General features: G+C 37.6%; 1 protein-coding gene across 3 annotated transcripts in view; it reads right to left on the reverse strand.

Moving 5' to 3' along the window:
- Positions 1-23975, reverse strand: part of BRAF (B-Raf proto-oncogene, serine/threonine kinase) — a 108530-nt gene that overhangs the window by 43006 nt on the left and 41549 nt on the right. The window contains exons 4-10 of one of the 3 annotated variants that reach the window (XM_090287594.1): positions 19726-19829; positions 18802-18904; positions 13548-13696; positions 12451-12570; positions 6948-7107; positions 2082-2118; positions 561-680 (exon numbers count right to left, since the gene is read on the reverse strand). In XM_090287594.1, coding sequence (XP_090143720.1) covers positions 561-680; positions 2082-2118; positions 6948-7107; positions 12451-12570; positions 13548-13696; positions 18802-18904; positions 19726-19829 — 793 coding nt within the window. The remainder of the gene's footprint in view (positions 1-560; positions 681-2081; positions 2119-6947; positions 7108-12450; positions 12571-13547; positions 13697-18801; positions 18905-19725; positions 19830-23975) is intronic. The other 2 variants (XM_090287592.1, XM_090287593.1) reach the window with 2 other exon arrangements.

The following is a 23975-nucleotide window of genomic DNA, read 5'->3' on the forward strand; positions in this document are numbered from 1 at the left end:
AAAAATCTTTTGAAAGCTCCCTACATTTGATAACAATATAAAAATATACATATCCTTTATTCAAAAAAGGACACTGCTGATAGTACAGAAAAAAATAAAGCCAAAAGTCTAATAAAATCTCATAATAAGGATTTCCATTTCCATTTTTACTTTTTAAAAACCACAAAAATTAGTAACAAGTATTAATAGTCATCAAGGTGGCCACCTCAATGGATTAAAATAAAAGAAATTCAAATCAAAGGACACCCCCTCCCACGTCATTTATCACCACCCACTAAGTCTAAGATGTTACCAAGACCAAACAGTGATGGGACAGAAAACGAGATGGACATCGCAGGCTTTTCTGCTTTCACAAGTGATGGCAGACGACACACAGAAAGCCTGCAGCAGTGAGGATGCGTGAGAAGCACATTCAGAGCATTCCAGCCAGGCCAAGCAGAAACCAGGTGCTGAGGACTCTCACGCTCACAAACACACGCCGTGAGGGTGAGGCACAAACAGCGTCTGTGGTTCGTATTTAGTTTGCTTTGGGTGAAAACAAGAAAGAAGAGCCCAACTACCTCTGAACACTGGGCCAGGCTCAAAATCAAACACTATTTCACTGGGGACAGAATGGAGGAGGGGACTGGGAGTCCGGGATTGGTATTTCCGAAGACAGCGCATCAGCTGGTTCAAAGGGGCTGTTAGAAGAGAAAGAGAGGGGCAGGCAGACACAGGAAGACAGACACAGAAGAAATGACAGAAGTCACGGGGAATAAACAAGATGAGTCGGAGCCTGCTTCACAAAATAATTCTGGATGTTTAAAAAACTGCTCATTTTCACAAAATCCCAATGAGTTTTTAAAAAGTGATTTGTAAAAAAGGACAAGAAATGCTGCTTCATTTTAGGTACTAAACAAGCAGGCAGTTTTTATGGCTACGTTCACTTTGGGACGCTAAAATGACGGCAACATTTAAATGCTGGATGTACTGGGCAAAATCTTCAAAAGCCACAGCTACTAAGACATGTGAAAGTCAAACTGGTAGCAACATTAATTGGAGGGTTCATGGAATCACAAACAGAAAAAAAAACCCACTTTTATAGCTTTCTGCTATAGTAAATACTACGTCTAGAATATATAACGCAGGGTTATTACTGTGGTAGCTTCACAGGTACACAGCAACACAACAAATGATGGTTTATACAATGCTTATTCAATATAAAATATCTTTGAGACTGAGCTTAGACATTTTGAATATTAAGGAGGCCATACTGAAAGAGACCAATTCTAAGCAGGACAAGGCATTGCAGGTCTCCCTCATTAGATAGAAGACAGCTGAAAAGTTAAGCATGGCGAACCATTTGGAAGAACACTTGAAGGTAGTTTCAAATACCATCTTTTGGAAAACATGTGGGGTAAATTTTTATTTAAAAAGTATTTTCTTAAGCAATGTTTTCTTATGTCCCCTACTTTTACTGGGTGCTAGAGTGAATTTCAGATGAAAATTCAATAAAAAATCTCAATTTAATTTCTCATTTGCTTATTTTATTTACTGTACAAAAAAAAGACAACTGGACTTTTCTATTAGGGATCCAGTCTATAAAATATACATTCCAAACCCTTTTAGAAGATTGAAGGGAATTAGTTGACAATATCTAACAAACTGATAAGTTGTGACAGGCAATCCAAGGGATTCCCCAAGAACAATTTAGGAAAATAAAGTTTTAATTGATTCTAAGCTCAATCTTGAAGTATCGGTAGAGGTTCCCTAAGGAAATTTTGCGTCTTCAGCTTTGGAGATGGTTTAAAATCGATAAAGTGGGTAAAATAACTAAGAATCTCTCCTTGATAAGTTTTTAAAACCACAGGTAGTACATTTAAGACTCCTTTTTATTTTTATTTTTCCCTACTCATGTTATAAATTAGTTAAAATTTTATTAGAGATAAATAATAAATAATAAAGAAAAACAAAAAATTTTGGGTTTGTCCCTACACAATTTTTCTCTGTGTCTGTGTTTCGTGAAAGAAGCAAATATAAAGGGGACAGCAGCAAAGCAGTTGCATTTTCCCGAGTTTTTAAAAACTGAAATCACCACTTACCTCCATCACTACGAAACCCTTGGTCTCTAATCAAGTCCTACAAATAAATAGTAATGTATATTTTATTCAAAGCATGCAGTAAGAATGAAATAAAAACACTGAATTTTCCACTAAGCATTAATAGAAAGGTTAATTCAAAATAATAACTGTCTTATAATTACTTCACAAAACAGAAAAAAATATGGAATTAGCTAGTGAACATGATAAAATCAAGACCAGCAGCACTTGCCAACCTAACCCTGTACGGAAGGGATTATTAGTCCTGATCAAATGCTGAAATTCATTTCAGGCCATTCAAAACCAATGGCTGTATCAATTCTTAAAAAAAATTCTATTGGCACATATTAAGAGCCATAATATGTTCATATCCTCTGATCCTATAATTCCACCTCTGGGAATTTTTTCCTAAGGAAATAATTCAGAAGAAAAAAAGTGACATGCACCAAGATGTTTAGTCCAGCATATCCATCATACTAAAAAATCAGAAATAATTACTTCCTTCTTCTAGTTTTACTGACACATGTTAAGTAAATTATGGTGTATAAATTTAATAGGTATTATGCAGCTACTAAAATAATTATGAAGATGAAATCATGAAAAGATGTTTACAATATAATTAAAAAACAGAATACAAAATTAAGAAAACAAAATACACTGATCATAATCAGAAAAATATGATGTGTAAAAATACATGAGAAGGGGAAAAAATCAAAATGGCTCAAACAAGGGTTATGTTAAAATTTGTCATTGTTATTAAAATATAGCTTTTTACAAAGGACAATGTTGGTGTGTGTGTGTGGAGGAGAGTCTTCCGGCCATGTAACGCAATCTGGACCTTAATAGGCAGAACTTAGATTAGTGTGTTTACCCAGTGTGACTTAAACATGAGCCATTAATGGACCCAAATGTCTCTAAATAGGCTCACAGGCCCTTTGTGAACAGGCAGCTTTTTGTTCACTGTATTATAGAAAGCTATCATGTTCTATCATGTTCTATCATGTTCAATGTATTATAGAAAGCTTTCAACATTTTCTACAGAATATCAACAAATACTCATATACCTGCAAACAATGTGCTGGATGTTGGGGGTGGTGTGGCCACCAATAAATATAAAATCCTGATGGTCTCACTAACTTTCTGTGTAAAGGTACTTCCATACTTTTGCACATACTGTTTCCTTAACAAATGTCCCTTCTTCCTGAAACCCAGCTAGTGTACTTAATAAATCCCTATTCATTCATCTTTTACAATATGGTTTAAATGTTGTCCCCTCTCTGCTAAATATTCTTAAGTTACAACCAGGTAGAGTTTATCACCTGCTCTAATAAACTGTCATTATATATTTTGGGGATTATTTATTTGTACATCTGATTCATCCATTAGGTTGACTTGCTGGAGGGCAAAGACTGTGTGCTAATTTACACTTAATTCCCAATTCTGACACACAGTGTCTGTCCCAGAGTCGATATTATATCTGTTTACTGGCATAATAAATGATAATGACTGAAATTGAATGAAATGATTGAAACTGAACAAAAATGCTAAAGGGTTTATATTTAACCTTATAATCAACAGGAAGTCAATGACACTTTTGGGATAAGGAAAGATGATGACAGAGGTGTTATAAAAAATTAATCTGATGGTAGCACAAAGAATGGAAATGGAGAGTGAGAAATCAATGGCAGGAAACCCACTTAGGAGATTAACGGAGTAGGTAGTTCACATGAAGAAATATAGGCCCAAATGGTGGTGGTCATAAGAACAGATCTCTGATCCATGTCAAAAGGAAAAGGTGATACCTTATGACTCTTGATTATAGGGGGGATGAAACTGTGAGATAAAAAAGATGACACTCCAAATGTTCACGCCCAAGAGGACAGGAGAACAGTGGTGGCAGTAAGAGATCAAGTGAAATAGCCTCAAACAGTGATTTTCAACTGGTGTGCCACAAGAATGTTTAAAACATGCACTACCCGACTATTTAGTCAGGGGCACTGACCTCTATTCCCTTAGATGGTCAAATAAAAAAGTGACATCAGCCAACACGATATATTTTTTTGTGTGCCACAGAATTTGGTAATTAGTTTATGTGTGCCATGAGGTGAAAAAGATTGAAAATTTCTGGTCTCAAAGAATGTTTGTTTTGAACCCTGACCGGCATGGCTTAGTTGGTTAAGCATTGACCTGCAGAGCCAAGAGTCGCCGGTTCGATTCCTGATCAGGGCACATGCCTGGGTTGCAGGCCCGTTCCCTGGTTGAGGGCGTGCGAGAAGCAAATGATCAATGTTTCTCTCACACATCAATGTTTCTCTCCCTCTAAAAATAGATAAATAAAATCTTTAAAAGAATGTTTGTTTAGAAAGATGACGGGTACAATCTTGGACATCTGAGAACAGACCTAATCTAGAAATAAGATTTGATTTCTTATTTCACTATTTGTTTATTCCCCTAGTCCCCTTTCCTACATCTTTCTTCCTTTGCCTCCAGGCCTAGCTAGATTGAAGAAGACCTTATTAGTTGAGAAAAATTAATATTAGAAAAAGGTCACTTAAAATAGAGAAAACATCTCATAGTAAAAAGGGGAAAGAAAGTCTGATTTGGAATTTATATTTAAAATGAAATTAAAATTTATAATAAGTTTCCTTTTTCAAAAATATGCTAATTCTTAGGACACAGAATCAAGTTTTTGTTGGTCATAATACCAAATTTATATGATAGCACAAATTGAAATTCTTAATTACAAATCTTAATTACAAATTCAACTTTTACATCACAATAATCATTTTAACAAAAATTTTAGGACTTTATCCCTCTAGGGCCTCTATCAATCCTTTGATATTTAAATCTTTCTCATCTGAAGAGCCTATTATATTTTCATCCTCATGGATTTTCTGTTTTCTGTTATTTACTGGACCAATTTAATTTTGTGTATTTCTCAATGGCTATAAATGATTTGAGTAGTTCTCCAAAGTCACTTTTTAGAGTCTTCATAAAATCCTTAATTTTTTTTTTTTTTTTTGCCAGATTTGCAATCAGTTTGCATTATGTTTTCAATGAAATGCTGGATAGTAATGTAAAGGGGTTGAAATACAGGCTGGTTTTAAAGGGGAAGGGACAGTTGAGTAGAAACTAATATTAAAGCACTCTGTTAATTAGTGAATATTTTCCTATTAGCACAATTTTTGCTTCTCTACCTTGTAATTATGAGGACTCACATAAGGAATGACTGACTGTGTAATTAGAACAACCCGTCTTGGAACACACACATAACCACCTCATTAACTCCGGGCCCCTGTTTACATGGGGAACCAGTTTCAATTCCCTTTTTAAATATAATTACTTTTCAAAGCAAAAACAAACAAAAAATCTTGTGGATTTTCTGTTTTCTTGGTTATCACAGAGATTGAGGATAACCTATACTATTGATTCTAAAGCACAAGTTCTTGAAAACATAATACCTAATTCCAAGACTATTCCAAGGACCCCAGCTCTGCCAGGGGGGCGCTTCATTCTTTCCTGCGCATCAGTTAGTGGAATGACTCAACAAAATGAACCTGTCCTTTTGGACCGATCCTGTGCATTTCATTTCTTTTCTCATCCCTTCCTCTTTTTGTCTGTATCAGGGGCTGACAGTGAGCTGGCCACCTGTTCTTAAAATTAAAATTTTAGTGGAATCCAGCCACACCCATCTGTTTATAAGACATCCTCTATGGCTATTCTCTCTCTACAACGGTAGAGTTCAATAGCTGTCATCACAAGCCTACAATATTTACGATCTGGCCCTTTAAGAAAGAGTTTGTTGACTTGTGGCCTATGTTATGGGAAATTTCTTCTGCTTTGTTTTTATTTTTAAAAAGATTTAATTTGGTTTGTAGAGAGAGGAAAAGGGATGGAGAAAGAGAGGAAGAGAAACATTAATGTGCGAGAAAAACATCGAACTGCCACTCACACGCCCCCACCCGGGGACCTGGCCAGCAACCCAGGCACGTGCCCTGACCAGGGATCATACTGGCGACCTTTCGGTCTGTGGGATGATGCTCAGCCTACGGAGCCACACAAGCCAGGGCCAGTTCTGAACTTTCACAGAAACATATATTTTTTGATGACCTATTATGTGGTTAGCGCTGGTAAGTGCCAAAGAATGGTTTCTGCTCTCCGGAAATTAAGATCTAAGTGAAGAAGTGACACTGATGTACATAATTAAGTGACAGTGTGTAAGATAAACTAGAAAAGCAAGAAGAGTGACCAGCCAGAAGGTGGCCAAAGTAACTGAAGGGGTGAGATTACAGTATATGATGATAAGACCAGAGATGCATTGTAAACAATGAATGATTACAACTGAATGACAAACTATATTTAAAAAAATGCCAAAATTCAACATGTATATAGATTAGATTAGAAACACAAAGGTATACTCAAGACAGTAAAAAAGATAAAAGATAGCTTTTCACATCAAATATTTAAAGTAATGATTAGTCCTTAAGGGTTACTGAATTCAAACTTGTACTTTTAGAAATTTAGGTAAACATTTCAAATTGATTTAAAGAAAAAACCTGCAATTGTATTCTTATTTTCTTTGCCATAAAATGGCCAAGTGGATTATCTATTAAATAAGTGAAGAAAAGACTTTCAAAGATGGTGTTATAAAGAAACAAAAAGCAGAATAAGTCTGTAATTTGGCACCAGTTAAGCATTTAATGCCATCAGAGATGATGACAAGGCTTTTCTGATTTGTAATTCATAAAAGTCTATCACTAGTAGCTACGATTATTGAAAGATGGCACTTATTTGATTCATATTATAAACGTAGCAGAAAAATAAAAAAACTCCTGATATTGTTTCGCTCTAACAACGCTGTGTACTTACATCAATATTGACGGGCTCTATTGTGTTGATATGCACATTTGGAGCGGATGAGGACCGGTCTCGCTGTCCAAACTGATTTCGATGATCTTCATCTGCTGGTCGGAAAGGCTGTGGAATTGGAATGGATTTTGAAGGAGACGGGGTGGTGAGGATTTGGGGCCTGGAAAAATCAAGTCATTGGAAGATAAGTTCAGGGCAACTTTATAAAGATAGTCACATAAAAAATGGATGATATAAAGATTCCCTTGTTTTCATATTCTCAAATAAAATTGTTAAAGCATTAAAAACCCAGCAGTAATGAGTTTTAAAAGTATTAGTTTAAAAAACTATATGCCTACGACTATTACTAACAAAGCTGCTTTGCTGAAGCAGACCCTCCAGGGACTATAGTGATAAGAACACTGATTCCCATCCCAAAAACTCCAGGGAAATCTACAAGTGGCTAAAAATTACCTGTGGTTAATCAGCTGAAGCAGCTCTTATCCTTTAAAGTTAAACAAAAATGTTCTAGGTAGAGACTGAGTGAATAAAATCTGCCATTTCCCCCTACCTTTGCCATTTCTTGACAGCTGAAGTTACTAAAATGCAATTTTTATGGAAAGTATCAGGCAATTATAAATATTCTGAGAATACGCATGCGTATTTCAGGGCCTGAAAGATATACCTGTTACTTTATACAAGAGGTGATTTAAAATCCTGAGCAATAGCAAATGATCATTTCCAAATTCAGAAGATGATCCTTATGGCATCAGCTTCTCATGTTTTGAAGTTTTTACTATGCCCAACAACTGACACGAGACATAAGAATCATATATTAAGCACTAAAGCAAATATTTATAAAAATTGCTTCTTGATGAAATCATCAAAATAAGTTACAGAGTGGTCCCTATTGTGGTACTGCAGATAAATAAAGTCTAGGATCTCTCAGCACTGTCCCAAAAATAAATCACAAAGCACACTAAAGATCTGACAGTAACTGGAAGTAGTCATGGGAAGTAGGCCCCTTGGAAAAGATACGCGCAGGAGCTGGGCAGTGACCATCACTTGAAGGGTAAGGTACGACTGTCTCGGTAAGCGCTACCAGGACCGATGGAAGACTCAGTGCTAACAGCCTCTCTCCTCAAAGATGCGTCATCCGTCTACCCCATCTTACGCAAACTCTTGTAATTCATCAGTATTATTTAGTAGTTAAGATACAGCCAGAAAGACAATGTTGTAGGAACAAAGACATTTGGGGGGGTCGGTTTAGAGAAGAACGGGAAGAAAACACGGGAGAAAGAAATCAAGGTTAGAAGACACAAAGAAGGCACTAGTGACAGAAAGCTTAACAACGGAGCATGCTAACGGAGCCTGAATCACGCCAGTTACAGTCTCACTTCTCGGAAGCACACTATTTAGAGTCGGGAACGAAATATGCATTTTACCTGCTCATATTAACTAAATGAACCCACACAGAACTGAAATGAAACTAAGAAATTATGTACTTTAAAAAAATGGGATCAACCCAATGAGAAACAAAACGGGCCTTTAGGAACGCCAGCACGCTTCACTGGTCCTTTACACTCTGGCTGCTGAGGACCGTTTAGTTTGTGACGGAGCGGTCTTTCTTTTTGCTTTAGGGAGCCAAATATATGCCCTTTGCAAAAATGTTTTGGGAGCCAGTAAAAGAATGTAAAACCGATAATATTACTTAAAAAAGTTTATTTTTATTTTTTTCCATTTCTATTTATCTCCCTTATACACCCCTCCCCCGACAATATTACTTTTTAGAAAAAGTTTTGGAACGTGCAGGCTTTTGAAAAGCTATTTCGTAGGCTAATTTGAATTCTCAAGGCAATAGCATACTTTAAGGTGGGAGTTAAAGGTAGAAAAAGCTTGAATTAATTATCAGATAGTTTAATTACTATAATTGATTTGGTGTAGGCGTGACAGTAACTCATTTTTGAAACCTGCTGAATGAAGACAGCACAGAGTAGTGCATACCAAATCAGAAAGATGTATGCAAAAAACATGGGTCCAAGGGTAAGAAAAACAAAAGCCTGGATTTAATCTGATAAATTTTATTATCATATCTAAAGAAAAAACGGATATACTAGCTAAAAAGATATCTGCTTGTTACACAAAGTCAGAAAGACTATAATTTATCTAGCCTTGAGGCAAGTATATTATAATTTTGGAGAATGCTTCAAGTTATTATATCCTAACGTCATTAAACATCTGAACCGTGGCCTAATTCCATGCTTAACAAAAACAATCTTTTGATTATAATTTGGTTTCTCATAAATATCTTACAAAAGCAGGGTGTTAGTCCACCCAGCACAAGAACTTTGGTGTACACAGCAGACCTATTTCTCACTGAAATAAATGACCTGTTATACTGAATTAGTGTTTTCTGATTCCAGTTAATGTAAACCAGTATGTCCCCAACTCTTTATTTCTGGGAACTGATAAAACTGGTTCCATGATGGCAAGTCTTGCCTCAGACCAAGGCAATTTACACCCTGTGAAGTGTGTTGGCAGTCAGCAAACTGGCTTTCTCCTCATGGTATTTCTACCTATCTTGTTGCACATCTCTTTTAAACAGTATCAAATTAAAAATAAAAAAGAAATTTTAACTTCTAACACTCTTCAGCAAATTACCAGTGAGTTTAGGTCTCGTTTTTAATCTAGAATATTAAAAATTTTGAAGCAAAGGGACTACTTCTGTTCAGCAATATGTAAATTTTAAAATGTTGACTTTTCACAAATTTACATATTCCATAGCATTATTTTAGAAGTAGAAATGTAGGTATCTCTAACTTTTTATCCAAACTGAGCAATGTATCACTTCTCCAATAGGTCCTGGTTACATCTATTATTATATGTGTGTCACGACCATTATGACTGTTATCAGACTGTTAACAAATGCAAAGGAATTGTGATAAGCACAGGACTGGCTTCTGTCTTTTTTCAGGCACACACACACACCTGTGACAGAAAACCATCAGGAAAACAAAAGTTCGACTGTCTTTCGCATCCTTTGCTCAAGACCAGAATCTACGTAGGTTTAGCTGTGAATCAGTACTAAGGCACAGGAAAATGGTTTCTGAATTTAAACTTAGCATTCCCACCACTGGTAGGCAAATGTCCTGGTCATTACCATTATAAACCTTCATAGAGGCCAAGCTATTTCATTATTATGTTCTGTAACCCTGCCTTAGGAAGACATCATGGTCTATGGAATCTGTCAGGAGTAAATGTCATAGTCAAGGGATTCATTAAAATGTAAAAAACTTTAACAATGTTTTGATTTGGTCTCCTGAGAAATATCCAGCTGCACACAAACAATGAGAGACAGCAGGAATCCGATGACTCCGCCACAATGGGTAACGTTACAACCTATCAGGAAACACAACGGTTGCATTTTCTAGCAGTCCAAAATACGTAAATACATCCACACCTTAATACAAAAGTTTTCTGCTCAACTTTCTAGCCTATGAAACCTTCAGAAAGGCTGGCTTCATAAAAATTATAGGCCTAAAATAGATAGGGGGAATGTTAAGAATAGTAAAGGAAATGGAGAAGCCAAAGAACTTAAATGCACGACCCATGGACATGAACTAAGGCGGGGGGATTGCTGGAGATAAGGGGGGGTAGTGGGCAGAGGGGGGAAAAGGGGGAAAAATTGGGACAACTGTAATAGCATAATCAATAAAATATACTTTAAAAAAGTATAGGTCTACTGGGAGTGTCAGATTTTTTTTTTTAATCCCTAGAATAGTCTAGAACAGAATGCTATGTAGGGACTTGTTTTTTTTAACCCCATGCTTCAAGGTATAGTATAATTTATGCTTCCTCAAATCTCACAGGGAAAGAGTAAGTAGACCTGTGTAAGAAATGCTCCAAAGAAAACTAGTTTTGGGTTGACCAAAAAGTCCATTTAATTTTTTCTGTAAAATAAAAGACACAGTTATCATTTTCACCAATAACCTTAATGACTTGGATATTCTGAGCATGTCAGCTGTCTCCCGCTATTGGCTTCTCGTGGGCAGAGGCCAGGGCTGCTATATATACACCTTCGAATGCATGAGACAGCCCCACAGCAAAGAATTATTTGGCCAAAATGTCAACAGTACAAAGAAACTTTGCAAACCACTCTTGACACATTTGAATAGTCACAGCACCTTCTCCATATACTGCACAATTGTTTTTTTGCGTTTTTCAGTTGTTTTTAGCTTTCTTGAAATAATAAAGCATAATACCCCCAAAATGTTGTGTATTTTCTTCCATCTTCAATATTAAAATGGCTACACAAAAATTCGCCAATTTTGATTTTTTTAAAAAACGCACTGATATGACAGCTATCACAATACAATGTAGCAAAACTGTTTTGAATGAAGTTAAAGACAACTAAGGATTATTAGAGCGATTAGAAGGGAAAAAACCTAAATGAACTTTCTGGCCAACCCAGTACCTTCTAAACTGATTATCATCTTTCTCCCCCTAGTATGAAGCTTGAATATGTAGACGACTTTGTATCAGCTCTAAAGTGAGTCTTCTCCTTTATCCACCACAACTGATTAATAACCCTATTAATTTTTTCCCTTACGCTGTATGAATATTCATTGCTTCTGCACACTGTCATCACCCCAGGTAAGCCTTCACTGTTTCCCGCTGTCTTCACCACCAGGAGGACCCTGGCTGGCCTTCTTTACCACTGGCACTTCTCTATGACTCTCTCCGTACAGCACCCTTAAGTGATTCTTTCTTTAAAATCATTTTCATCGGGTGAGTATTCTGCTCAAAAACCTTTAATTCTTTTTCCCCTCTTACGCCAAGTGTAAATTCCAGCCTAAATTCCAAGACTCTCCACAATCTAGTCTTACACAGGCTGCTTCCTGACTCAGATGAGGCCCTCTTTACTGTCCCCTAAATGCACCCCTGCCATTCCCTATTTATGCTGTTCCCCGCCCCCCACCTCCTAATCACCAGGCTTTTATTTCCTAGGCTCATTCAGATTTTAGAATTCTTTAAGGTCCAATTCAAATCCCACTTTCTTCATTACATTTTCTTGACTAGTCTTGCTCACCATTCTCTTCTCGTAAACACGGTAATATTTGTCCTTATCACATAGTTTAAAATGCCATGTCATAAACTATAGATTTTAAGTAGATACCACTTTTAAATTGTTTGCCATTGTCTCATGTTAATGCTACTTTTCTAAGTGGAAGTCGTGTACTTCTATATCTGATGCTACCTAATGAAGTGACGAGCACCAGGCAGGGACTCAGTTCTCTGCTGCTTGATTTTTTTAGGACTAGTCCTGAAACAGTCCATGTCGGCTTTCATCCCATGCATCTGTACCAAATGCATGTTACATATCTGACTGGTGTAATAAAATAGGTTATCTAAAAAAATATCCCTTTTTAACAACCCAAATGTTAGAAAAGTTTATAGTAAGCCAAAGATCCAAATGAAACCAGCTCAAATAGCATGTCCCTGAATAGCAGGAGTCAAATCATACCCAATAGAATCGGAGGGGGGTGCGGAATGGGGTGATCCGGACGCGGGGGCCGTTTCTGCTGAGGAGGCCTCCTCCTGTGGTATTGGGTGGTGTTCAAAGAACTTGGAGACTAACAGCAAACTGTGAGGCAGAGACAAAAACAAAACAAAACAACCTAACTTGTGCAAAACCCAGAAGCGTCATATATCAGAATACATTGTAGAGTTAAACAGAAATATCTGAGATCAGATCGCATTTTTAGAAATGATTAATTCAATTAGTTGTGTTTTTATCTGAAGGCTTATTTTTAAAAATTATATTTTCACAGGCAAGCTCAGAATCTAAAACTAATTGTTCTACATAGCAAAGTTCTACGTATCAGAGGGAAAAATCATGCTGTATGGTTAAGGAATTAGAAGAAAATGTAATTACTGTAAAGTTAGGTTACATCATTACAATAGACTTTAAAATACAAAGTTGAGTTCTATTTGCTCAAGTGATCAAGAAAAGTATTAAGACCTTAGCAACAGAAGCAGCAACAACACACAAAAATATTAAAAGAGACTTAGTTTAATCTATTAGAGAAACTCTAGCACAGAAAGCAAATAGAAATTTTAGAGGTACACTGGGTACAAAGATTTTATATCTTACTTTTAAATAAACTGGGGGTGCAGGTGGGGTTAAAGGTGAGAGAGAGAGAGAGAGAGAAAGAGAGAGAGAGAGAGAGAGAGAGAGGGAGAGAGAGAAAGAAAGAAACACAGTTTACAAAATAGCTGACAGAATCAGATCCCTTGATCTGTGGTCCAAAAATATAATGGCTAACTTAACTGAAACAACACCTGCTCTCCTCCCCAAAACTATCTGAAAGTGACTTCTATGGGCAAGGGATCTTTATTAATTTAAAGAGGATATAAAACAAATAAAGCAGGTAGCTGAACCAGAAGTACAATTTTGGAGTAAAGTACAGACTATATTACATATCACTCTCTAGACACTTAAAAAAATCCCCTGTAACAAGTTTATTGGACAGAAAACTCCGAGACTCTAAGACATACTAGTTTCACATTCAGAAAACTTAAAATGTAAAATGGCAGATAGAAATTTTTTTGATTACTTACTCAAGTTGATCATAATTAACACACATCAGTGGAACCTCTGTACTACAGCGCTGGTGAAATTTATAACCACATGTTTGACAGCGGAAACCTTGGAAAAGCAGCTTTCGACAAAAGTCACAAAAGGCTAAGGTGAAAAATGTTTTCCGTACCTGCAAAGTAAAACATCACAGAGGACTTCAAAAACTTGCAAGAATCTTTTGAGAAATCAACTTATTTATTCTCTGGTTTAAAATAAATCTTTCCTATGTTTACATCATGAGAACTGCCTTACACACTAAGATACTAAAATGAAAACCAGTGGGTTCAAGACAGTAGAGAGACTGTATGTATTATCTCCTACACAACAGCCAATTAAAAACTCAAAAGTCTTAATGGGGAGTGAACAAAAGACTTGAAACTAATTTCAAGCTTGACTGCATAGCAATAAAAGTAGAGATTTGATAAGAAAGAGGAGGGAATATAAGTAAAAGGAAGGATAAGGGTACAATTTAATAACTGTACAAAGAAAGGAGTCACAAGATACTTACTGGTCTTAAGAGAATGAAAAACAAAGGTATGCTAATACTATTTAAAGCCACAAAGTTTCCAACAGAGGAGCCACAAAAACGCCAAAATCAAGAAAACACCTGGGAGGAAGGAAGGAGCAGGAGAGGTGGTAACGCCACCAGTGAGCTAATTCCCAGCGGAATCAGTAATCAGTAAATGACGCCTTCAGTTGATAAAGCAAGAAATTGTGGCTTGATAACCACCCAAAGAGCTTAAAACGGAAACCATTAAAAGAGTGATTTCCTCTGGAGAGTGGCATTAGAGGCTAGCAAGAGATTATTTTTTATAAGCCCCTCTGCACCACTTTTAAAACTATATACATTTGATTAAAATGTAAATATATTTACACAATGGAGTACTACGTAGCAGAAAGAAAGAAGGAACTCCTGCCATTTGCGACAACATGGATGGAACTAGAGAGAATTATGCTTAGTGAAATAAGCCAGGCAACGAAAGAAAAATACCATATGATATCACCTAATACAGGAAACTAAAGAGCAACACAAACAAAGGAACTAAATAGAACAAAGAGCAGAATAGCAGTCAATAGGGGGGTGGGGAGAGGGAGAGAAGGGGGATAAGTAAGGGAAGGGTCTAGTCAAAGAACGTGTATAAATGACTCATGGACACGGACAACGGGGAGGGATATGATTGCAGGAGAGGGGGTGGGTTGGGTGGGGGAGAGAAATTGGGGGAAAAGGGGACAACTGTAATTGAAAAACCAAAAAATAAAAAAGTAAATATACTTTGATTACAATGTAAAAACAATTATTTAGAAAAAACTTTGTAATTGTATGAAAATCGCAACAATCCTACCTAAATTTGCTAACTGGGATAAGAAACAGGAACAATCACGCAAGGAACAATATGAACAATTTTTAACAAGCATCTGTGAACACGCCTCTCCGTGCAACTTAGAGAACATAACCGGTGAGAACTCCGCATCAGAGGCAGACGGTCTTCAGCAGCGATTTCCTACCTCTCCCTCTCACGGCACACAGACTAATCGCTTAGATCCTGCGGCATACCCAAAAATATCTTTCTGGCCAACTTGACACAAAAAACGGTGTATTTTGCTTCATTCACAGTGGACAGCTATTGCTATGTTGGCTGTTGTCATTTTTTAATGTGACACTGTAAGGGAAAAAAGGTCGGTGCCCCTGACTAAACAAGTCAGAGACGGCATCATCTAAAACGTCTTGCGGCACACGGGTTGAAAATCGCTGCTCTACAACATGGGCCATACAAACAGAACTGGGCTAGGGAGCCTCTATTTTTTTTTTTTTTTTTTTTTTTTTAGGGAGGCGCTACCTTGATACTACCAAAGCTAGAAATTGTTTGAAAATATTCGTCTGTGTAAATAATAAGCAGAAAACATAAGGATAAACAAACACCAAAATGTTAATAATGGTTATTTCAGAGTGATGAGCACATGGGTGATTTCTATTTTGTCTTTATTCTTTGCTGAATACTCTCAATTCACCTCAGCTTTTTAATAGTTTTAATAAAAAACCACAGTAAAAACATATTTTACATTATGACCTAGGAGACATCTGTATTCATATAACAATGCTTTTCATGAGCCATTAAATTGATCTCAACACCCAAAGTTTACTAAACTCTTCTCAATAAGCACAAATTTAATGGGATAAAAATTTATTTACAAATGTTTCATCAAGAAAATGGTATTTGGTGTATCATCCATTCCAGCTTTTGAGAACATTTAGGTAGTTTTAAACATGGCTTTTGTTTTCTTCATCTGTTTTTCTATTACTGCTTTCTAGGGGAGGCAACAAAGGCGACCACCTGTTTTCAGCTTCGTTCCTGTCCCACCCATCTCTGGATATACCAGAAATCAGAAGCCCTTTGACACGGGTGTGATCACCACCAAGGCCGACAGCCTCTCACACCGCTCGTGTGACTTCGGGAAACGAAGTCTTCCCCTCGCTGACTTACACGTGAAGCTACGTGGGGCTGGTTGTACACGCAAGGAGAACGGAAAGGGACCCGGTGAGAGGGGAGCAGGGAGGGAAGCAGAGAGAAGAGGAAAATACCTAAGAGGAGAAAGCATGGGTGCGCGCTTTAGTATAAACGACGCGTGCCACCCCCAGGGTGGGACAAAAGCAGGCTTACGATTTTGAGTACCCGAAAGGGAGTTGATTCTTGTATTATTGTTTGTTGTATTATTTTCCACACCAACAACGGTGAGCCTCCTTTTGCCCCGCCCTGTACTTGCATTTGGGAGTACACCTTTGATAATAAAGGTGAGCACTGGAAGGTGTACCTTTTCCTTCGGGCCACAATTTAGGTTTATTCTGAATCTGACCATCTCAAGACATGGATGGTGAACTAACGGGAGACAAAGACCAGGCGCTTCGCAGGCATCCATTTGTAAGGTGCGGGCTGTCTGCGGGAGAGATGAACCCAAGTGCCTGGAGGAAATGGGAAGGGCTGGACACCGGCATCCGTTCCAAATCTTTTTCCCTCCCTTCCCCGTGCCCCGTGCCCCCACCAGTTCCCAAGGACTCCTGGGCAGGGGGCGGGGGCCGAAGGAAAGGCTTTCTAACAGCCTCTGCGGTGCCACGGGCCCCAGCACCGTTCCCTGAGGAGCCAGCAAAACCCAGCAGAGGCGTGGAGAGAGGAAGCCCTGCCCTTTCTCAGAAGCAGAGAACGGGCTTTTACTCTTGCCTCCAGACATGCAGAGCAACCGTTCTAAAACATTTGTCCAATCAGACTACTCTCCTGCTTCCGATCATTAAGTTTCCGATTATTTTACAGAAGTCCAAATCATTAATATGGCTTACAAGGACTCTCGTGAGCGGGGTTCTGCTTACTCCACCCATAATTCCTGCTGTACTCTAGCAGCCCCCGCCCCAAACTTGGTACCAGCCATTCTGAATAATTTTTTAAAACTGAAAAGCTAACATGGTTTCTTGCCGTTTGCTCTGCTCTGAGTACTCTTCCCTTCACTTTCCTCAGCTCTTCCCCCATCCATTAGACCTCAGCTCACTCTTCCCTTCGGAAACCTTCCTGCCTCCTCAATCGTCTGTACTCTGAATATCTACAGCACTTCACACATAGGCGGTAATGACAAGTGTTTATGGAGGTTTCTTACGAGATCATTTGTCTCTGTACTCTAAGGCCAGGACACTGTTCTTCTTCTTCACTGTTATATTCCCCGATCAGACACGGTGTTGGCAAATGGAAGGTTTTCCATAAACATTTACTGCCAGGTCTCCACCTGCGCTGAAAAGCCCTCCACACTCTGAACTGACCTGCAGTTTGCTCTCATTACACGGTTATGGCAAGGACCTTCCTGAGGCTCTTATTTTAACACAATTTCCCAGCTGGCAACTTAGGTCTTCTCTTACCTCCCCATATCCGATTTATGGCTAAGAGTAATTAAGAAAAAGAGTAGTAATCACTATGAAATGTAAGCTCAACTGTTTTTGGATTCCTAAATACCACTCAAAATTCTACACTGAGTTAAAAAACCTCAACAGTAAAGAACTTCCTAGTTCATCATTATAAAACTATTTGCTACACAGTAAATCTGATTGACACTGGGTGTATTTTACATTTGTTAAGAAAACGCCTTCACTGTTGAAACACCTGATTTCATTATTCACTACTAATAGAGCCCCAAAAGCACAACCCCCCAAGGAAATCATCTCATCAATGGTCTGCTTCAAGAGCCCAGCTGTACTAACCACCAAGGCACACGGGAAAACCCTTGACGACAAAATGGTAGCAATAACTACCCATCTAGAAAAAAATAAACTATGGTTAAAATTCTGTATATATAGATAATAAATTCATTGTTGTCTCATAGATCATTCTAATTCTGGCTTTTGCCTGCCCTTTAGAGGACAGATTCTCACTTTTCAGGCTTCGGGCTTAGGCTGGGTTCTAGCAAATGCAAAAACCAAAGGGAGAAGTCCTCATGGAGAGTTTTAACACCTTTCAATCTTCAAGAAGAGCCGTTTCACTTCCATCAACCTACCCTTCAGAAAAATTTACCCAAGTATGTCAAGATGTATGCAGAAAGATCCTGTTTAGGCCTCTATATAATAGATTTAAAAAATTAAATGTCTATTAATAGCGGGATGGTTAAATATGCCCAATTTATACTATTCTTACAGACTATTATGCAATCATTATAAAAATAAAGCTAGGTGTAATAACATCAAAAGATGTACATGATGTACTGTTGATTTTTTTACAGGTAAAGAATATCACAAAGAACAAGACTCCATTTTTAGTTTAAGAAGAGAAAAGAAATGGGAAGTAATGAAGAGAAAAGAGGGAAATGGAGAAAAAAGAGAAAGGAGAAAACCTCAGGCTCACAAATATAAGTATACATGTCTGCATATACAGAAAGAAATTGGAAGACTACACAATAATTGATTAATACTAGTTTACCTCTAAGATGGTTATTTTCATTTTTACTTGATATACTTTTTGTGCCATTCAAATTCTCTTTTAATAATGGGCATGTATTGCTTTTTTAAATTCAAAAGAAAGTATAATGATTAAAGTAAAACTCTTTAGTTTAAATTCCAATCTTTTATAGAACAGAACTGATTTTTAACTTAGGTAAAATATCAATCCTCAAATTATTCATCCATATTTCATATGTCCTACATAAAAATCCATTCACAAGAACATAAACATTTCTGACATTTCAAAACAATGTAAAGGTACATACAAAGTTGTGTGTTGTAAGTGGAACATTCTCCAATACTTCTACATGCAATTCCTCTCCAGTAAGCCAGGAAATATCAGTGTCCCAGCCAATTGGCTTCTTCTCCCTGAAAAGTGTAGACACAAGCCTTTCTTGGTAATCATACCTAAAAATCTTCATACACCTCATGCTGAAGATATGAAAATTGGTTATTGAGGGACTAGTAATGGTGAGGGAGGTCTGGCTCCCTGGTCTTCCATCGTTAGAAATTTAAATGGCAATAAATTAATTTTTAAGTTTACCCCAAATAAATGTATCACTCTTGGACAAACAGCAGGGTAAAGAGATGTACTCTTTTCTTCAAGTCAGCTCCAGAAAAGACCTACAACAGCAGAAAATGGATTGTTCCTGGCATCCAAAAAAAAAAAAAAAAAAAAAAAAACCAAAAAACCACAGGTACGGATATATCTATCCAGAGAAAAAGAGTACTCAAGGGACAATGTGCCCCCAAAAGGGTAACTTTTAAAATGGGATTCAAAATTGGGGGGGGCTGTATATTGTCATGATTTTAGATGCTTTCTGAAAGAAAAATAGTTCATATAAAATGTTAATTTGACAAGCCTTTTGTGAAACTATGAGTTTGTACTAAAAACAGAGGAGTGGGGACGAGTCCACTATTCAAATAAGTCACATTCTAAGTGGTTCAAAAATTTTAAGAATCACAAATTCCAAGTAAAGTCATTTGATCAGAGTAACACACTATTGTCACATACAAAATAGCTAATGTTAATTCCTCAAAGGGCCTACAAGAATTCTTTATGCTTAATTTAATATTGTCTTCCAAAGTTGATTTTCAATTCCCTAGGTTTAGATAAAGATCCTAGAGAAGGCCCAAGGTTTAATGTCTACGTTTTTTAAACAGAAGTTCACATCACATACAAACCATACCCATCCTGAATTCTGTAGACAGCACAACACTCTGGGATTAGACCCCTCATCATCAGAGCTTTCTTTAGACTGTCCCGGACTGTAACTCCACACCTGGCAGGTACCTACAGGATCATAAACGTATGATTTGAGGTAAAGGGAAAGAATTATGTTTTCCACATCATTTTTTAAAAAACTCAGTAACTTACCTTCGTAATATAATACCTTAAAAGTTATATGGATTACTATGTCAGATACAACATCATTTCTACAGCTAACTTAATATGAAAGGGAAGTTATGACAAATATCTATTATTCACCAATGTAAAATGAATTTATGAAAATTATAAAGTATTTTAAACACATAAAAGAGAATAGAAAATATAATAGATCCCTATGTACCCATGACGAAGGAACAATAGATGCCAACATTTAAAGCAAAATCAATCTTGATCGAACATTGTTCAAAGCTAAAAACTGTTTAATGCTTCAATCACACTGATGGTCCTTAAGAGATGTCTTACTGATCCTAAACACAGGAAAAAGAAAATATTTAAGTGTGTAATTGATATTTGTTGTTTAAGATGCCTAAGCATCCCTATATTCTTGGGGAACCTGCCCTTTCCAAAAAATTCACACGGTACTGAATAGGCTCTCAATCACGGGCCACGACTTTTCTGGCTACACAGGACGTAAGCTGACTAATCAGTGTTCCATATTCCTGGGAAGAACAACCGATCCAGCACTAGTGATGACCCCAGCACTAAACTGACGGATGACACTAGTTGAGAGTTCTTCCCACCCTAGTTACAGTGCGACAAGCAGAAACCCGGAGCCCCTGTGGCCTTCTTCCCCACTGCACTGAGGAAATCTGGTTCCAGAATGAAGCTGGCCTGGGCAGAAGCAGAGAAGACACTGGGAGTGGAGAGGGAGGGACCACTTGAAATCATCCCTATCTTGACGTTTACTGTACGTCCCTGTCTCTGGGTGAATCGGAGTAATTTATAACTGAAAGGGAACCGACAAACACAATGTGGGCTACGGTGAGACGGTGGGAGTTCAGGTTGGGCAATTCTAACGATGGGGGGTGGGGGTGGGGTGGAGACCATAAAATTAAAGGCTTCATTCTCTTAAACCAATGAAGTATTTAGCAAGCCAAAAGGTCCCAAAGAAAGTGGGAATCTTTATGCTAGAGGGGAAAAAATGGTGTAAGGGTAGATATAAGACAGCTGAATTTAACTAGTATATTGAAGGGGGAACAATCCAGAAAGCCAAATTAGGACCTATGATTAGGAAAAAACAGGATGCCAGATTTAGCTCAATATAACCATTAAAACTACCCAGCAAGGGAACAGCTTCTCATGAAGGACTAGGCTCACCATTGGAAGTATGCATGAGACTGGATTGGCATCGTTGATTCTCTTTATTTGTGCATTCTGTATTTGCAATTTGTCTACTTGCTAAATTTACTTGTAATCCCCAAACCAATAGTTGCAATGCTTTTGTGAACATGAACAGAGTAGCAAATCCAATGCACACTTTCCCAGCTGTGGCTGAACAAGGTGACACTGTGCCTTCTTGTTCTAGCTCTGACACCATAAACAAGTGCCCCATGCCAGCGGGCTTTTAAGCTAATGGGCCCCAGCAGACTGAAAAAAATAAACAACCTAAGGGCCAATATATAGAGGCCATCTTTGGCTCATTTATATAATAGTAACCCTGTATCTGCCCTAGGAGTAATGGTTCAGTATTCACTAATTCAGTGTTTGCAGAAATTTTACAGAATGTAACTACTGTGCATTAGCCATGACTTCCAGAAATAATAAATTGAAGGGAAAGCTCACCTTTCTGCTCTGCTACTCATATTCTGCCTACTCTAATGCAAAAATTTCTTGATTAGCAACTCTATCTTTAGTTTTAAAGCTCAATCTATCCTATCCCATGGTATCACAGATATCTTTCTAAAGAAGGTATTCTTTTTTAAGTATATTTTATTGATTACGCTATTGCAATTGTCCCAACTTTTTTCCCTTTGCTCCCCTCTGCCCAGTAGCCCCCTTCCCTCCAGCAAGCGCCCCCCCTTAGTTCATGTCCATGGGTCATGCATGCAAGTTCTTTGCCTTCACCCTTTCCAATATTATTCTTATCTTCCCCGTCTATTTTTTATCAATCAATTATGCTTCTTAATCTCTGCACCATTTCCCCATTTCTCCCCCCGTCTCCTTCCCAGCTGATAACCCTCCAAATGATCCCCATACCTATGATTCTGTTCCTATTCTGGTTTGCTTAGTTAGATTTTGTTTCTATTTTTTAGATTCAGTTGTTGATAGTTGTGAGTTTGCTGTTATTTTAATGTTCATAATTTTGATCGTCTTTTTCTTAAGTAAGTCCCTTTGACATTTCATATAATAATGGCTTGGTGATGATGAACTCCTTTAGCTTTACCTTGTCTGGGAAGCACTTTATCTGACCTTCCATTCTAAATGATAGCTTTGCTGGATAGAGTAGTCTTGGTTGTGGGTCCTTGCTTTTCATCACATTGAATACTTCTTGCCAGTCCCTTCTTGCCTGCAAAGTTTCTTTTGAGAAATCAGCTGACAGTCTTATAGACATCCCTTTGTAGGTAACTCTCTGCTTTTCTCTTGCTGCTTTTAAGATTCTCTTTATCTTTCACCTTTGGCATTTTAATGATGATGTGTCTTGGTGTGGTCCTCTTTGGGTATAGCTTCTTTGGGACTCTCTGTGTTTCCTGGACTTTGTCTATTTCCTTCACCAAATTTGGTGAGTTTTCCTTCATTATTTTCTCACATAAGCTATCAATTTCTTGCTCTTCCTCTTCTCCTTCTGGCACCCCTATGATTCAGATATTGGCATGTTGAAAGCTGTCCCAGAGGTTCCTAAGCCTTTCCTCAGTTTTTTCAATTCTTGTTTCCTCATTCTGTACTGGTTGACTGTGTTTTTTCTTCCTTATGTTCCAAATAATTGATTTGAACCCTGGTTTCCTTCCCTTCACCATTGGTTTTGTGTGGATTTTCCTTCGTTTTATTTAGCATAGGCTTCACTTCTTCCCTTATGCATTTGCCGTACTCAAGCATATCTGTCAAGCCTGTGAGCATCTTTATCACCAGTGTTTTGAACTCTGCGTCTGTTAGGTTGGCTATCTCATTGTCTGTTAGGTTCGCTATCTCCTCATCACTTAGTTCTCCTGCTGGAACCTTGATCTGTATCCCCTTTTGTGCCATACTTCTCTTGTCTCCTCATTCTGACAGGCTCCTGTGTTTGTTTGCCTCTGTGTCTTAGGTAGAGCTGTCGTTAAAGAAGGTATTCTTAACTTTTGTGTGTCAAACTTCTGAGAATCTGATGACTCAGATGGTCTCTCTGACATAAATTCCAGGGAGGGTTCATGGAACTTGAAGCCCATGTATGGATTACTGAGTAGCCCAGTGAACTCAGATTTAGAACCCCTGAATATAATCTTAATTTCATTAGTCTTCTGAAAATTGTCCCATTATTTATAAGGCAAAATTCAAATTCCATATGGCAGATAAGGCAATCAATGAACTGGGACTCTTTACCCCTCAGTTCCTTTGGTAATTTCCCTCCTGCATTTCTGTAACGCCATTTTCAAATATAGCTATGCTCCCTTATGCTTCTCTGCACAGCTCGATTCCAAGGTGTATGTATATTTCATCAGAAGGCAAAAATTTGATTTTCCTCCCTTTCATGGAGGGAAAGTCATCAATCATTCCTTCTTCATTCCACTTCTGTAGGCTGATTTTTTGGTACTATCTGGTCCTTCATGATAATGTCTGTTCAACAGACTGACAGACCAGTGAAACAGAAAAGACCAAAACAGATTCCAATATGTGAAGGAAATTAGGATAAAATACAGGCAGCATCTAAAATAAGATAAAGATTAACTTTTTAAATAATTGATGTTGGAACAACTGGAACCAATCTATAAAAAGGAGATGTTCATCCATACCGCATACTGTATGTGAGGGTAAACTATAAATGGAGCTAAGATTTTAAATGTTGAAAGAAGGAGGGGACAATCCATAAAAGAGCTCAAAGAAAACAAAGCAAACTCCTTTATAACCTCAAATGAAAAAGGCCTTTATAACTATGATGCAAACTCTGGAAACTATAGGAGAAAAATCAGTAAATTCAGCCGCATAAAATAAAGCGCTTTTTTAGATGGCAAAACAAACACATTATAAGCAAAGTCAAAAGACAAATGCCAACTGGAAAAAAAGACTTGCAACTCATAT

The sequence above is a fragment of the Furipterus horrens genome, unplaced genomic scaffold (genome assembly GCF_987537825.1).
Source record: "Furipterus horrens unplaced genomic scaffold, mFurHor1.1.pri manual_scaffold_9, whole genome shotgun sequence".
Taxonomy (NCBI): Eukaryota; Metazoa; Chordata; class Mammalia; order Chiroptera; family Furipteridae; genus Furipterus; species Furipterus horrens.